The sequence below is a fragment of the Alexandromys fortis genome, unplaced genomic scaffold (genome assembly GCF_014885135.2).
Source record: "Alexandromys fortis isolate MF-2015 unplaced genomic scaffold, M_Fortis_MF-2015_v1.1 scaffold_360, whole genome shotgun sequence".
Classification (NCBI taxonomy): Eukaryota; Metazoa; Chordata; class Mammalia; order Rodentia; family Cricetidae; genus Alexandromys; species Alexandromys fortis.
Genome location: NW_026068238.1, coordinates 246453 through 260508, shown reverse-complemented (window position 1 = coordinate 260508; position 14056 = coordinate 246453). Strand labels below are relative to the sequence as shown.

The 14056-nt window shown below is 36.1% G+C and overlaps 1 protein-coding gene across 1 annotated transcript; it reads right to left on the bottom strand.

Moving 5' to 3' along the window:
• Positions 1-12501: 12501 nt before the first annotated feature.
• On the bottom strand, positions 12502-13469 carry LOC126493956 (olfactory receptor 51F1-like). Its single transcript, XM_050131096.1, is given in 2 exon segments — positions 12502-13253; positions 13256-13469. Coding segments are annotated over 2 exon segments (966 nt in total).
• Between the last annotated feature and the right edge of the window lie 587 nt (positions 13470-14056).

Below are 14056 nucleotides of genomic sequence, written 5' to 3'. Positions count from 1 at the left end.
CAAATACGCTTAATCTCAAGAAAATCCAATTTCTGATGAAAACGAAGCAGAATGAATTGGGAAAGACTCACATGGTATGTTAACTTTCAGAATCGTCTTTTCACATATTCACCAAGATCTAAGAATCAGCCTTGCAAATTTCTTGATTTAATATTTAAGACTGAGACATTAGTGCAAGCATAGAATGTATTCCTACTTTTACCTAGTTGGTAATATCAGTTTTTTTCTTTTATTGAAAATAGATTTTGTTTCCATAAATATATCCTGATTACAGTTTCCCTCCAGTTTATTCCTTCCAAGTCTTTCCCCACCTCCCCCTCTCCTCCTGATCCATTCTTTTTCTGTCTCTCATTAGAAAAGAGCAGGCTTCTCAAAGATAACAAGCAAACAAGCTGAAATAAAAATACATTAAGATAAAACAAGAACCTTCACATCACAGCTTTGCCAGGAAACTCAACGTAATGAAAAAGATCCCAAGAAGAGAAACAAGAATCACAGACCTACTTGTTCACACACTCAAAAGTCCAATAAAATACTAAGCTGAAAGTTATAACGTATACACAGAGGACCTGGTGCAGACCTATGTTGGCCCTCTGCTTGCTGCTTCAGTCTCTGTGAGTTCTTACAATCCTTGTTCAGTTGACTCAGAGGGTTTTGTTCTCCTGATGTCCCCCATTCCATCTCTCTCTTACACCCTTCCTGCCTCCTCTTCTGTGGTGTTTCCTAAGCTCTGCAGGGAGGGATTTGATGGAGACAGCTCATTTTGGACTATTTCAAAGGAATCTCCTCTCTCTCTCTCTCTCTCTCTCTCTCTCTCTCTCTCTCTCTCTCTCTCATGTGATGTCTATGGTTCTGTACATTTGCTCTCATCTGCTGCAGAAGGAACACTCTCTAATGATAATTGAATAAGGCAATGACTTATGAGTATATCAGAATATCACTAGGAGTCATTTTATTGATGAATTTTTAGACCTGTAGTGTTTGATTTTATACTAGGTTCTGGGATACCCAGTTTCTGGTCTTTGGTTACCCTAGCACTTCTGGGTATGGGTGTTAAGTATGTTTATTTGAAAACTGAAAATACACGTTCATGTGAAAACTGGGTTTTTGAGAAAATGTGACTAAAGTTAGTCTTTTCATTTAAACTATTCTTATGCAACACAGGGTCTTGGAAACTATAAATATACTCCTGCAGCTCATAAAACCAAATTTATATGGACAATGACAATTTTACACAAAACACATTAGAATAAACAATAAGAATGATTCTTTTATTAGAAAAAGTACTTTGTTCACCTATTTTATTTCCTTATTGAGCTGTCAAATATAAGCTTCTGGTCCATGCTGTAGACAGACAGCGGCCTGTCTTTCGGGTCTCTATGGCAGTTAGAACACAATGATAAAAATTCTTCAGCACTGAGACTAGTCTCACTGCAACTTGATATACCATGGCTGGCTGATATCCATGGGAAGCTGGCCTGCATCTAAAGAGCAACAGTGGAGACGAGTTAATAGGGTCAAGGGGAAGGAGGGAGGAACTGGAAAGAGGGGAGGTAGAAAAACTTTGATTGGAGTGTAAAATAAATAAATAAACAAACAAACCAAAGACTCTTGAGCACATTGCTCAGTTCACTTCCAACTCTCGGCTCAACTTAGCCTTGAATTTCCATCCCTACACTCATCTTTACATGATACAATTGTAGCAAGAGTTTAGTTAAGTTGGTTTAACTAAATCTCTTCATTGTTTATATTATATTACCTTAGATACAAAAGTGGATTACTTATATACTACAATTGTTTGGTTGATAATTGATCATCCTGACCACATTCAGCAAGCAGCAACAGTAAACCAAAACTGTCTTGTACCTTAATGCTTACATTAGACATTCCTCATCCATCAACCAACTTGTCTATACCTTCTCAGTCTCTCAATTCTACTTCTATTCAGTTAATATGACTTAAGCCTGATTGTTCTCCCCTACTACCCCATGAGGGCCCTATATCACCATGAGAGCTCCTCTGGATAAAGTTTCTTTACAGTTCTTTTACAAGTTTCATGATGATAACCACACCTACCAATGGCTCTATGTTCACATTTTTGAGTTCTTTGTTTCAAATCTTGATGAGATCTCCACTGATTAGTTAAATTTCTGAACCACTGTACTGAGGGAAAATCAGTAGAATCACAGGGATGACAGCTCTTCAGTCTTGAGATTTGAGTACAGTGTATTAGTTGTGCTAGCATCCCAGGCACATACAGTTGGTCTAAAAACACAAGCTTCCTTTTGAGAATCTCCATGCAGAGCTGGAAGTTTTAATTTCTGTTTCTGGCTTGAGCAAGAATATCTACTTCCATGCTAGAGTGTTCTTCCTGAATCCTGGTTTTGAATGGGATCTATCCTCCAACTTTGATGATAGGTTTATTTAGTTACCCCTTGTGAGAATTTCCTTCCTCTTCAACTGACCCTTATCATCCCAGGGCAAGTCTGGATAGACTTTATTTACACATCTTTTTGATCTTTTGTTCACAATGTGGGTCATGAACTCTGCTGACCCTTTTTATTTTCATACATTTGTGGGGAATAATCTGAACCTTCAGTGGCCTCCTTAGGAAGTATCACCACTACCTACACTGTCACCCTTGTGACACTCCTTCCCACTTGTCTGTTCTTCCTTCCTCCTTTAGCTTTAAAGTTTCCTTCAACATAAAAGGACACAACACATCTTTGAATCATTAAACAAATGTTTCACAGCATAAACAAATGTAACACATCTTAAATTAATATTCCACAACTCTCAAGAGACTCATGCCTCCTTACAACCAAAACAAAAGTGTCCAACTGATTAAGAAAGATATAGATTAATTGAAACAGAATACTTAACAAACATTGGCTTTGGGAGCAATCAGACAGCTTAGGATTTTTCCTCAAATATCACATTAATGTTGTCCATTTAATTATGCATTAGAACCAAATTCTTAAAAAGTGCTCTCAACAATCTTGATTTTAAAATACAGCCACAAATGATAGTTCAAACCTATAATTCCAGCACTCAGGAGGAAGAGGCAGGAGTCCAAAATCACCCTCACTACATTAGAAGCAAGATTTAGCTCCATAAAAATATGTCTCAAAAATATTTATATACATACATATATTAAATAAATGTAAAGTCTTATGTTTTATTCTTTTATAAGTCAGTATACTCAGTTCCTCTCATTTTTGTCGGAAATACAATTTGGATTAAAGTATAAGTAGACTAGATATGAGACGTACCTTTTATATAAACTAGTAAGTTTTGAATTACTATTTTTAGCTCAGTACTAAAATTTTAATGATATTTATATGATTTCTCTTTGTTTCTGTATGTGTTTATGTATTTTATGCATAACTGACCAGCATAAAAATTAATTTAAATTCCATAAATGAATTCTGTTCCTATTGACTTAGAAATAAATAGACTGTCTACATGAATTGAATATTCTGCAGTTCGCCAAGATATGCAAGCTAAGTAGACTGTATTAGATAACCATTTAGCAAAGGACACTAGATTAATAAAAGTGATCAAAATAACTGGTGTGTCCCCTAAGTTGTCTGCAATTATTATGATACAGACATAGCTTTTTTTCCTAATGGGCAGGTACCCAAAAGGCTATTAGCTAAATGAATTCTCACAACACCTCATATTGTCTAAATAAGAGGGTTCTAAACCTAATACAAAACTATATATTATAAAAACAAATATCAAGTAATATCCAGGAGAAAGAAAAGGCAAACACATTCACAAAAATAGAAGTACAACCAACAAGAACAATATTAAGAAAGAAACACATGCTAAATGTCCAATCTAAGATAATTAGCAAATAACAATTTTATTCAATAGTTGTCCTATACTGAGAAATCTAAGTCATATACTAAAATGTTTTAGTTAAGTTATGAGAGGAAAGTAGTTATAACTATCTAGTCTTTAACCTCATCAAAGACCTGAGAAGGAAAGTAATATTACCTGAGTAAACAGGAAATGCAAGAAAGCAGATTCCAAAAGATGCAAGAAATGACAGAGACAGCTGGGCAACTCAGTCTCTTTTGCAACTTTGGGGCAAAAAAAAAAAATATTTGACTAAGGCCTAGAGTATCTGACAGACCATTTTCACAAGCAGGAAAATTCAAAAGACTCTCCTACCCTGTTTTGGCAAGGTTTAGCAGTCATTTTTGTTTGTATCCATTTTCTACAATTTGGAGACAAGGGAAGTTCTTTGCCCAAAGCCCATCTTTGCCAAGAAGAAAACAATCTCCACATAGAATGTTTTCAGTGCCCAATATTTTCTCAGAAATAGATTGGTACTGCCAAAACCAATCGTGCCTCACGTCAACAGAATCCTGAGTTATTTAAATATTCTACAGTTCTTTGAAGCATTTGAAGATTATCCATCTCTGTGCATCTAGAGAACCTGATATTCATTCCTATAAGTATGACAATCATGTTTTGTTATTAACCTGTAATTTTTAATTACAGCTTAAATTCTTAATATAGCTTAAAGACTAAAGCTTCACATTATAAAATAAACAATCTTTCGAAAAATGTGTAACAAATGAGGACAATGACCTTGAAATGTAAATTATATGTATATATATATTATCTTGATCAGAGGTAGAAATATATAGTGCAATATGATAAATATATCCTAAAATTGCATCAATGTACAAAGTACCTTAAATAGAGGTAGAAACATAGACACATTCAAGATGGCAAAATAATTTTGCATTTACTTATGTACAAATATTGTAAACAGAAATAGGAACATACACAATATAACAAATATAAATTGAATTTATATCAATATATAAGTTGTCTTAGACAGAAATATTTAAATCATTTTAAAGTAAGAAAAAGATTACAAGGAGAGTATAGTGTGTTTTGAAAATGCAAAGTATGAAATATGAAAGATGTGGTTTTGTTCAAGGAACAACAACAAAGAAAATTTTATTTTAAATGATAATGGTTTTTGCTTGTTGCAGAAAAAGAAAGTGAAACTTTGAAGGGATTTTTTAAAATAAAATAGATCTGTAAAATGGAAACTTATAAAAGATACATTAGGCGCTGCCAAGCTGGCTCTGTATTTCAATGATTGACTGTTGGTTTGAAAATGAATAATAAGATCTATTTCTGTAAGGTCTAGAAAACTCAGACTATGTTAGGAACACAGAGCAGAGAGGGACTCACTCAAATCTGTGGAGGTCACAAAAAAAAATTAAGGGAGAGCTCATGGCTTAGGTCCAAGACTTGGAAAACCACTGAAAAGTCAAATCTGATGATTCTTCTGAAGACTTCTAGAAATGCAGAAATTTCTACATAGCTGACACACCCCTGCTTCTTTTAGTTAAAAAATCAGGTGACATTCAATGAGATCAGAAAATTATAAAGGGGAGGCTGGAGAGGGGGCTTAGCAATAAAAGCACTTGCTGATTCTGGAAGAGACCCAGGCTCACTTCCCAGCACCCACATAGTGGCTCACGACTGTCCATAACTCTACTCCCAGGGAAGATGATGTCCTCTCCTGGCCCTCACAGGCACCAGACACACATGTAGTATACATACATAAATGCAGCCAAAGCAATTATAGGTATAAAAATAAATAAATCCTTTAAAAATCATAAACATTATACAAACGGTTTTCTAGGTTGGGTTTTCTTTATTTTACATGTGCATAAAATTGTTCATAAATAAACATGTGTGTGAGAAACACACTGAGAGTTATCCAGATGCAGAAAGAAGGAAAGTTATAGTCTATAAAGGTCAAACCTGGGATGTTTCAGGCACTAAGCAAGGAGGCTGTCATGAGCTGCATCCACCAGCAGTTAGGATTTCTTTTAAAAAAATTTATTTATTTATTATGCATTCAATATTCTGTCGGCGAGAAGAGGGCACCAGACCCCATTACTGATGGTTGTGAGCCACCATGTGGTTGCTGGGAATTGAACTCAGGGCCTTTGGAAGAGCAGGCAATGCTCTTAACCTCTGAGCCATCTCTCCAGCCCCCAGTTAGAATTTCTTGATTCACTGTTTTCTCTTCCTGATGGCTGCTTATAACATTTAATAGGACAGTCAATACAACTATTACGTGTTGCATTAGCACCTACATGAACACAGAGGAACCCCAGAAACAGATCTCCTTCATTCTCATTTCTCCTGTCAGGTCTAGCCTCTCTGAAACTAACTGCAGACTCCTTGCTGACCTAATGGAAATCCTGTTTCCATTCTTGACAATCTGCAGTAGGACTCCAACTGTCCAGCAGTGATTCTTTATTACCCTAATTACATGTCATTAAAAGTTCATATTTATGTTTAGTTTTTCCCTCTCCCACCTACCATGTGACAACAAAGGGCTTGGGTCATATAACTTGCCCCTCCCAAGAGAATCTAAGCTACAATCTAGTCTCTCACATTATGGAAATTTCTCTAATTTCTCCAAAGTCAAGTTTTTCTTACCATCTGTGTTAAATCAGCCCTACTTATCCAGTCCAGCCATGAGCAGTGAAATTGTATGTTCACTGGGCCTGTGGGCCCAAATAAAGCAATCTGCTCACTTGCTCAGAAAAACAGTTACTGTTCTATACCTACAAAGAAAATGTCTATTGAAATCTTCGGCCTCATCCTTTTCCTCACTCAGAAAGTTTTGTTTTATTCCCTGTTTTACAGTTGAGCTCATGGAATAAAACTGTATATTATCATCAACATACATAGCACATACAACAAATATAAAAATTTATGGACATACATGGGCACATGCGCACATACAGCTAGTGCTCTAAATATGTGAGAAAATTTCTCTTATTCCATACTGAGGCACGATACTATGCAAATTCTTTCAACCTGAATACAGTTAACATTTTAATTCTCAGATAGTTCTGGAAATATGGTGGATCATAATTTTGTAATTGCCTTGCTCCTGCTCCTTGCTGCCTTTGTGCCAGTTCCAATGTTAGAAAAATTTTGGTTACAGGGCAGTCCATATGCTAAACTGAAGATACGACAAGAGTATCCTTCTGTATATTATTTGTTAATTCTTTTCTATTGTATGTTTTAAGGAATGCAAAATAATACATCAAGTATATAACTCACCTATCACCTTTTTATAGAAAGTTTACTCTGGGTGTGTGTGTGATTCAGGCATTTGGGATCTAGTCTCCCACCAACTTTGTCAATTCCTACACTGTCTATTCTTATGCAAGTTCTGTTCTTATGCAAATTTCATCCTTTGACCTATTTCATCCCATTTCATATCCTTGATTATCTGTATTGATGTTTTTCTATTCTGTTTATACACATAAATATATTTGACTTGTTAGCCATTTGTGCCTTGATCTCTCTGCTGTTCTTCTTTCCAGGCTTGTTTTATTCTATTTGTAGACCATTACTTTGGTTCATTTTGGGGTTCAAGTACAAGTTGTTAGCAGTGAGACTGAGAGAACAGTATCAGCAAAACACTCAAGCAGTGGCCACTGCTAAAGACAGAGTCGAAAGAGAAAAGACTCAAGCCTCATACTCACCTCCTCACATAATTAAAGAAAATTTCCTGAGGACAAGATGAATTTTTTTTTGCCATTGTCTTAGCTATAGATATCAAAAACTGTTTCCCAATGGCAAGTTTATCTAAAAATTGCTGGAAAAAAGATTAAGGGGGGTGTTAATCTAAGGGATACTGAATGTGTCCCTCATTATTAAAAAACTGAAACTACTGCCAAAATTATACACTTACTAATTATAATGACTTTAATCTCTTGAAGTATATATTAATAGATAATGTAATAAAATTCCATCTACTTATTTACAATTGAAAATCAGTATTTACATGAGTTTAATGAATTAGGCAACTTCATCATCAGCACGTTTTAGTAAGCCACCATTAGCCCATTTCCCAAGTAACTAACAGTTGTATTTATTTCTTTCTGACTAAACTTTCTGCTGTAGATAAGTCAACTTCTCTTTCTATTTCTACTTCTGTGCCTACCTCTTTGTCTCTGCTCCTAATTGTCTCTGTTCTATTTCCTATTGCTATTTCTATTTTGGTCTTTATCTAAATTTATGTCTTTTCAGATCTTGGTATATCTATAGGTCTTTGTCTAGAAGTCTACAATGGCATGCCATGTGGCGGTAATCTTGGTATCTCAAATGGCTGAAAGACACTTAAGGAAATGTGTGACATCCTTAGCCATCAAGGAAATGCAAATCAAAATAACTCTGAGATACCATCTTAATCCAGTTAAAATGGATAAAATCAAAAACAGTAATGAGAGCTTATGCTGGAGAAGTGGAGCAAGGAGAATACTACTCCATTGTTGGTGAGAATGCAAACTTGTAAACAACCACTCTGCGGGTTCTCAGAAAATTGGGAAACAACCTACCTCAGGACCCACTCTTGGGCATATACCCAAAGGATGTTCAGTCATACTACAAGGACATTTTTTCAACTATGTTCATAGCAGCATTATTTGTAATAGCCAAAACCTTGAAACAACCTAGATGTCCCTCAACTGAAGAATGGGTAAGAAAATGTGGTACATTTTCACAATGGAGTACTAATCAGCATTAAAAAACAATGACAACTTGAAATTTACATGCAAACAGATGGAACTAGAAAAAAAAAAAAAAACATCCTGAAAGAGGTAACCAGATCCAGAAAACTGAGCATGGTATATACTCACTCATAAGTGGATAATAGCTATAAAACAAAGGACCACAAGCCTATAGTCCATGACCCTAGAGAAGCTAAGTAACAAGGTGAACCCTAAGAAAGATCTATAGATCCCCCTGAGAAGGAGAAATAGATAAGATCTCCTGACAAAATTAGGAGCATGTGGGTGGGGGAGAAGGGAGGGTGCATTAGGAAGAGGACAGGAGGAGAGGGGGAACTTGAGGGAACAGAATAGTAGAGATAAAGGACAGAGTTGAAGAGCAAGGAAAGAGACATTTTAATTGAAAGAGTCATTGTGGGGGTAGAAAGAAACCTGGCACTAGAGAAATTCCCAGGACCGCAAGGATGACCCCAGCTAAGACTATAAGCAATAGGGGAGAAGGTCCCTGAATTGGCCTTGCCCTGTAGTCAGATTGATGACTATATTAAGTATCACCATAGAACCTTTATCTAGCAACTGATGGAAACAGAGGCAGAGACCTGCAGCCAAGCACTGGCCTGAGCTCCTAAAGTGCAGTTGAAGAGTGGGAGGAGGGAGAATATTAGCAAAGAGGTCAAGACCATGATGGGGACACTCACTGAAACAGTTTATCTGAGCTAATGGGAGCTCACCAACTCCAGACAGACAGAGAAGGAACCCACATGGGACCAAACTGGACTCTCTGAATGTGGATGACAGTTGTATGGATGGGCAGACTGTGGGGCCACTGCAGATAAATCTGTGGCATGAGGATTTATCCCTATTGCTTGTACTGGCCTTTTGGGAACCCATTCTCTTTGGATGGATGCCTTACTCAGCCTAGATATAGTAGGGAGGGCCCTGGACCTTCCTCAAAGCAATGTGCCTTACCCTTTCTGAGGAGTGGATAGGGAGTGGGGTGGAGGAAGGAAGGTAGAAGGAATAAGAGGAGAGGAGGGACTGGGAGCTAGGATTGGTATGTAAAATGAAAAAAAGTTTCTATTCTTTCCTTTTTGTTCTTTTTTTTTAAAGGTCTATGTCATTGCTGCCTGGTCCGTTAGACTGGCCAGTGTGGTTGTTTTATTTTCTTGATTCTCAGGCAAGCTTTATTAAAATACAAATGCAATGCGCTACAGATTTCTCTTTCCCCATAATTTAACTAGGATTTGTTTGCTTGCTTGCTTGGTCACCATCTGAATGCATAATATGGAATCTGAAAGTGGTTTTTTAATTGGTGTTTCTCTGATCTTTAAGGATGCAGAACACTAACAGACATTTATTTGACATTATTTTGATAGCTGTCTGTTTGCTTGATTAGCTCATCTTGATTTATGGTAATGTTTATATTTGTATTTCTTCATGTACTCCAACTATCAACTCCTGTGTGATGTGCAGTCTGTAATATTTCCCTCTCATCACTCCTCTAAGCATTTAGTGTGCTACACAGAAGTTTACTAACTTCATGTGATCATGTTTTCTTTATATTTATTATTACAGTGGATTCTTTTCAGAAAGGTTTATGCCTCTATCTTGATATATTTTCTCTGTATTTTCCTCTATCAGTTTCAACATTTTGGATGTTATATTAGGTATTTATCCATTGTGAGGTGATTAGTTTTCAGAGAAAATTATTTATTTTCATCTTTCTATGTGGATACCCTAATACAACAGCTAGTTTCTGCTGTGAGACTTTTACCAGATTTTCCTCTTACATCTTTAATTTGTCTTGTTTCTCCTGTGAGTTTTCTAACAGTTAAGCTTTCTAATTTTTCTGTGGCAACAATTTTAGAACAGTGCATACCTACGACAATGATAGTGGTTTTAACAACACTCAGACTTTTCTGACTTTAGAAGAATTTTTGTGTTTCCCTTATCTTGAATTCTTCAGGCAAATGGATAGAGCTAGAAAACATCATTTTGAGTGAGGTAAACCAGATACAGAAAAGTAATCATCACCTGTACTCACTCGTAAGTAGTTTTTTTTTAACATAAAGCAAAGAAAACTAGCCCACAAAAATTCGACACCAGTGTGGTGGATCCAGGGCACGTCAGCTTGCAAACCCATTTTCTCTACATTAGACTCATTAAGGAATGACATTCCCCCTCAAGATACTTGATTCATCAGCACACATGTGATGTAGGTGTACTTAATTGTGTTTGCCCTTTCATGGAGTAAGAGAAGTTAAAGGATTAATAAACATACACATTTCTGTTTAATAAAATTTTCAATATGTCTGTGAAATATGAGCAAAAAATAAAATAATGTACTTTATAGTATTGTGACTGGTAACTCAAAAGCAGTATTTCACCCAGTTTGCCTTGCGATCTGAAATGTAAGGATTTTTTAAAGATGGATCAGGAAGATATTTTGGAAGTAATTCTGTGAAAGAATGTAAGAAGTGTTATGTGTATAATATTCATGGGGGAATATAAATTTTGAAACCAGAGTCATCTGAAATAGGTCTTCTTTTTTATTTTATTTTCATTTTTATTGAGCACTACATTTTTCTCTGCTCTGCACCCTACCTCTCCCCTCCCCTTCAACCCTCTCCCAAGGTCCCCATTCTCCCAATTTACTCAGGAGATCTTGTCTTTTTCTACTTCCCATGTAGATTAGATCTATGTAAGTCTCTCTTGGCTTCCTCATTGTTATCTTATATTAGGTATTAAAAACTTTATTGAACAAAAGTATGTATGTTTATTAATCTGTTAACTTCTCTTACTCTATTGAAAGGGCAAACACAGTAAAGTACACCTACATCACATGTGTGTTGATGAATCAAGTATCATGAGGGGGAATGTCATTCTTTAATGAGTCCATAGTTGGAAAAAAGTAGACAAAATGGGTTTGCCAGCTGACGTGCACTGGATCCAGCACACTGGTGTCGAGTTTTTGTGGCTTGCACGTGACATCCATCATATATATCACCACTCTTTGCACCTCTAATTTTCTCTGTGTATCAGAGAGTTTAAGCTTTTCGTTTTCTCCTAAATCCAAAAACTTTCCTCAATCCCTTTTTAGGAAGTAAATATTTTGTGTCTAACTCTGTACAAATTGTCTATCAGCAGAGAATCAACACTCAACTTCAACTTTAGCTTGTTGGTTGGTAAGGAAGTCTTATAAGTCATTGACATTCACAGAACATGAAATTTTGCTGAAATTAATGTGAGTGTGTCCACTTTGGGTTTTATTTTCTTGTGATCCAGATAACATGGATTATATTAAATTCTTAATGAACCATTTTCCTTATATAAATTTTCATAATATAAATTTCCTAATAAATTATTTAGAAACAAACCAGTAACATCTGCTCTAAGATCCTTGCATTTTATATGGTGATCTCTTTTGATACTGATTTCTATTCCATTCATCAAATAAAAAAAAGAAATATTCCTAATTCTATTCCTAACTTCTTTTGACTGCCACTTGATAATCACTTGTCTAAACTATATGTTCTTATCAATATATTTTATATTGCTATGAAGGCAATGAAGTAAAATAGTTTTTAAAAAGCTATGAAACATTTAGAAATGAGGCAAGGAGTCTTGGTGTTCCATATTATACTTCTGACCATGTAGCATCTCCCCTGGGTACATTTGGCAAAGTGTGGAATACAGAGCACATAGTCTAAGATATGGGAATCTTAGATAAAGAAATCAACTCTACTCCATGTTAGATGTGTGGACTAAGTGGATCTAGAACTGCATTTAACCATATTTTAATTGTATTTTAAATAATGGTATATATTTCACTAGGCTGTTTTGAAAGATTGGTAGAATACATCTTTGTGGGCCATTAGTAAAAACAGAAAAACTATCAGGCTTTTCAGAAGTTAAGAGCAATCTCTTTTTATTTTGTAAGGAGCAAACTAAGGATAGCCTTTTGGATTTGTTTTGTTTTTAAACTATAGATGATGGGGTTGAGCACAGGGAGTAAAATAAGGTAAACATTGGCCATCATCAAATGGACTACTTTGGGGGCTGACTGACCATAGCGATGCACCAAGGACAGGCTAAACATAGGGATGTAGAGAATAGCAACTGCTCCAATGTGGGACACACAGGTGCTGAAGACCTTGTACCGTTCTCCAGAGGAGGCAATAGTGAGGACAGAACGGATGATCAGTATATAAGACAAGACAATGCTTGGAGTATCTACTCCCGTGGTTAGAAGGAGATCAACTAATCCACAGATGCTGTTGGCCCGAGTGTCTGAACATGCTAACTTAATCACATCTGGATGATAACAGTAGGAATGGGAGAAAGAAAGATAACAGTAGGAATGGGAGAAAGAAACGAGCTTAAGGAGCAAAAGTAGGGGAACTATTAATACTATAGCACGCATAATCACTAGGAACCCCATCTGAATGATTCTAGAATTAGTAAGAATTGTAGTGTATCTAAGAGGATTACAGATTGCTATGTAACGGTCAAAAGCCATAGCCACCAGCACCCCAGATTCTATACATGTGAACCCGTGAAGAAAAAACATCTGAACAATGCACCAGTCTAGACTGATTTCATTTGCACGAAACCACAGGATCCTCAGAGTGGTTGACATTGTAGAAATAGTCAAACCCAGGTCAGTGCTGAGAGCACGGAGAGGGAGTAGTACATAGGTTCATGCAGACTCTGCTGGGTCACAATGATAAAGGGGATCATGCTGTTCCCAGAGAGGGCGGTGGCATAAAGGCAGCAGAAGGGGATGGAGATCCAGGCATGAGCAGATTCTAGGCCAGGAATGCCAGTCAACAAGAAAGTTGGTGTATTCATTGTGAAGTTGCTCAGGAATTCTATGCTGTCCTGCATTTGTAGCATTTGACTTTACAATACTCACATCCAAAGAAGTAACAAACTATAGTGTCACAAAAAGTGTTTAGATGATTTTCTGATTAAAAATAATCACTCTAGAAAATAAAGTTCTTTATCCAAAACACTAAAATGTATTAATCTAGCAATTATAACTAGAGGCATTTAGAAAAGACAATGATTTTTTCCTTAAAAGGAGAAAATATACTCACATAATTCTGCATACTTATAAATTTGTTTTTATATTCACATACTTTTAAGTTCCACCAGATTATGTGCACAGATAGTCATTTCTGAGAATGTAGAAAATAGGAATGTTACAGTGTGGAAGACTTGGTTCCTAGAACACAGAAAAAAAAAGGGCATTGGATTCGAATATGCGGTGTATAAAGTGTGCAAGGGAAACCTACGTAAATATACTTGTGTATTTGGCATTGTTCTGCCTATGTGACACTCCAGACTTAGATCTCTAGAAATCGATCATTTTAATCACACAGAATAGAAGAACAGACAAGGAGAATAGGTTATTAAAGGAAAATTAATGAAGACAGAGTAATGTGGAAGTTTAAGGGAAGGGTTATATCTCCTAAGCCATG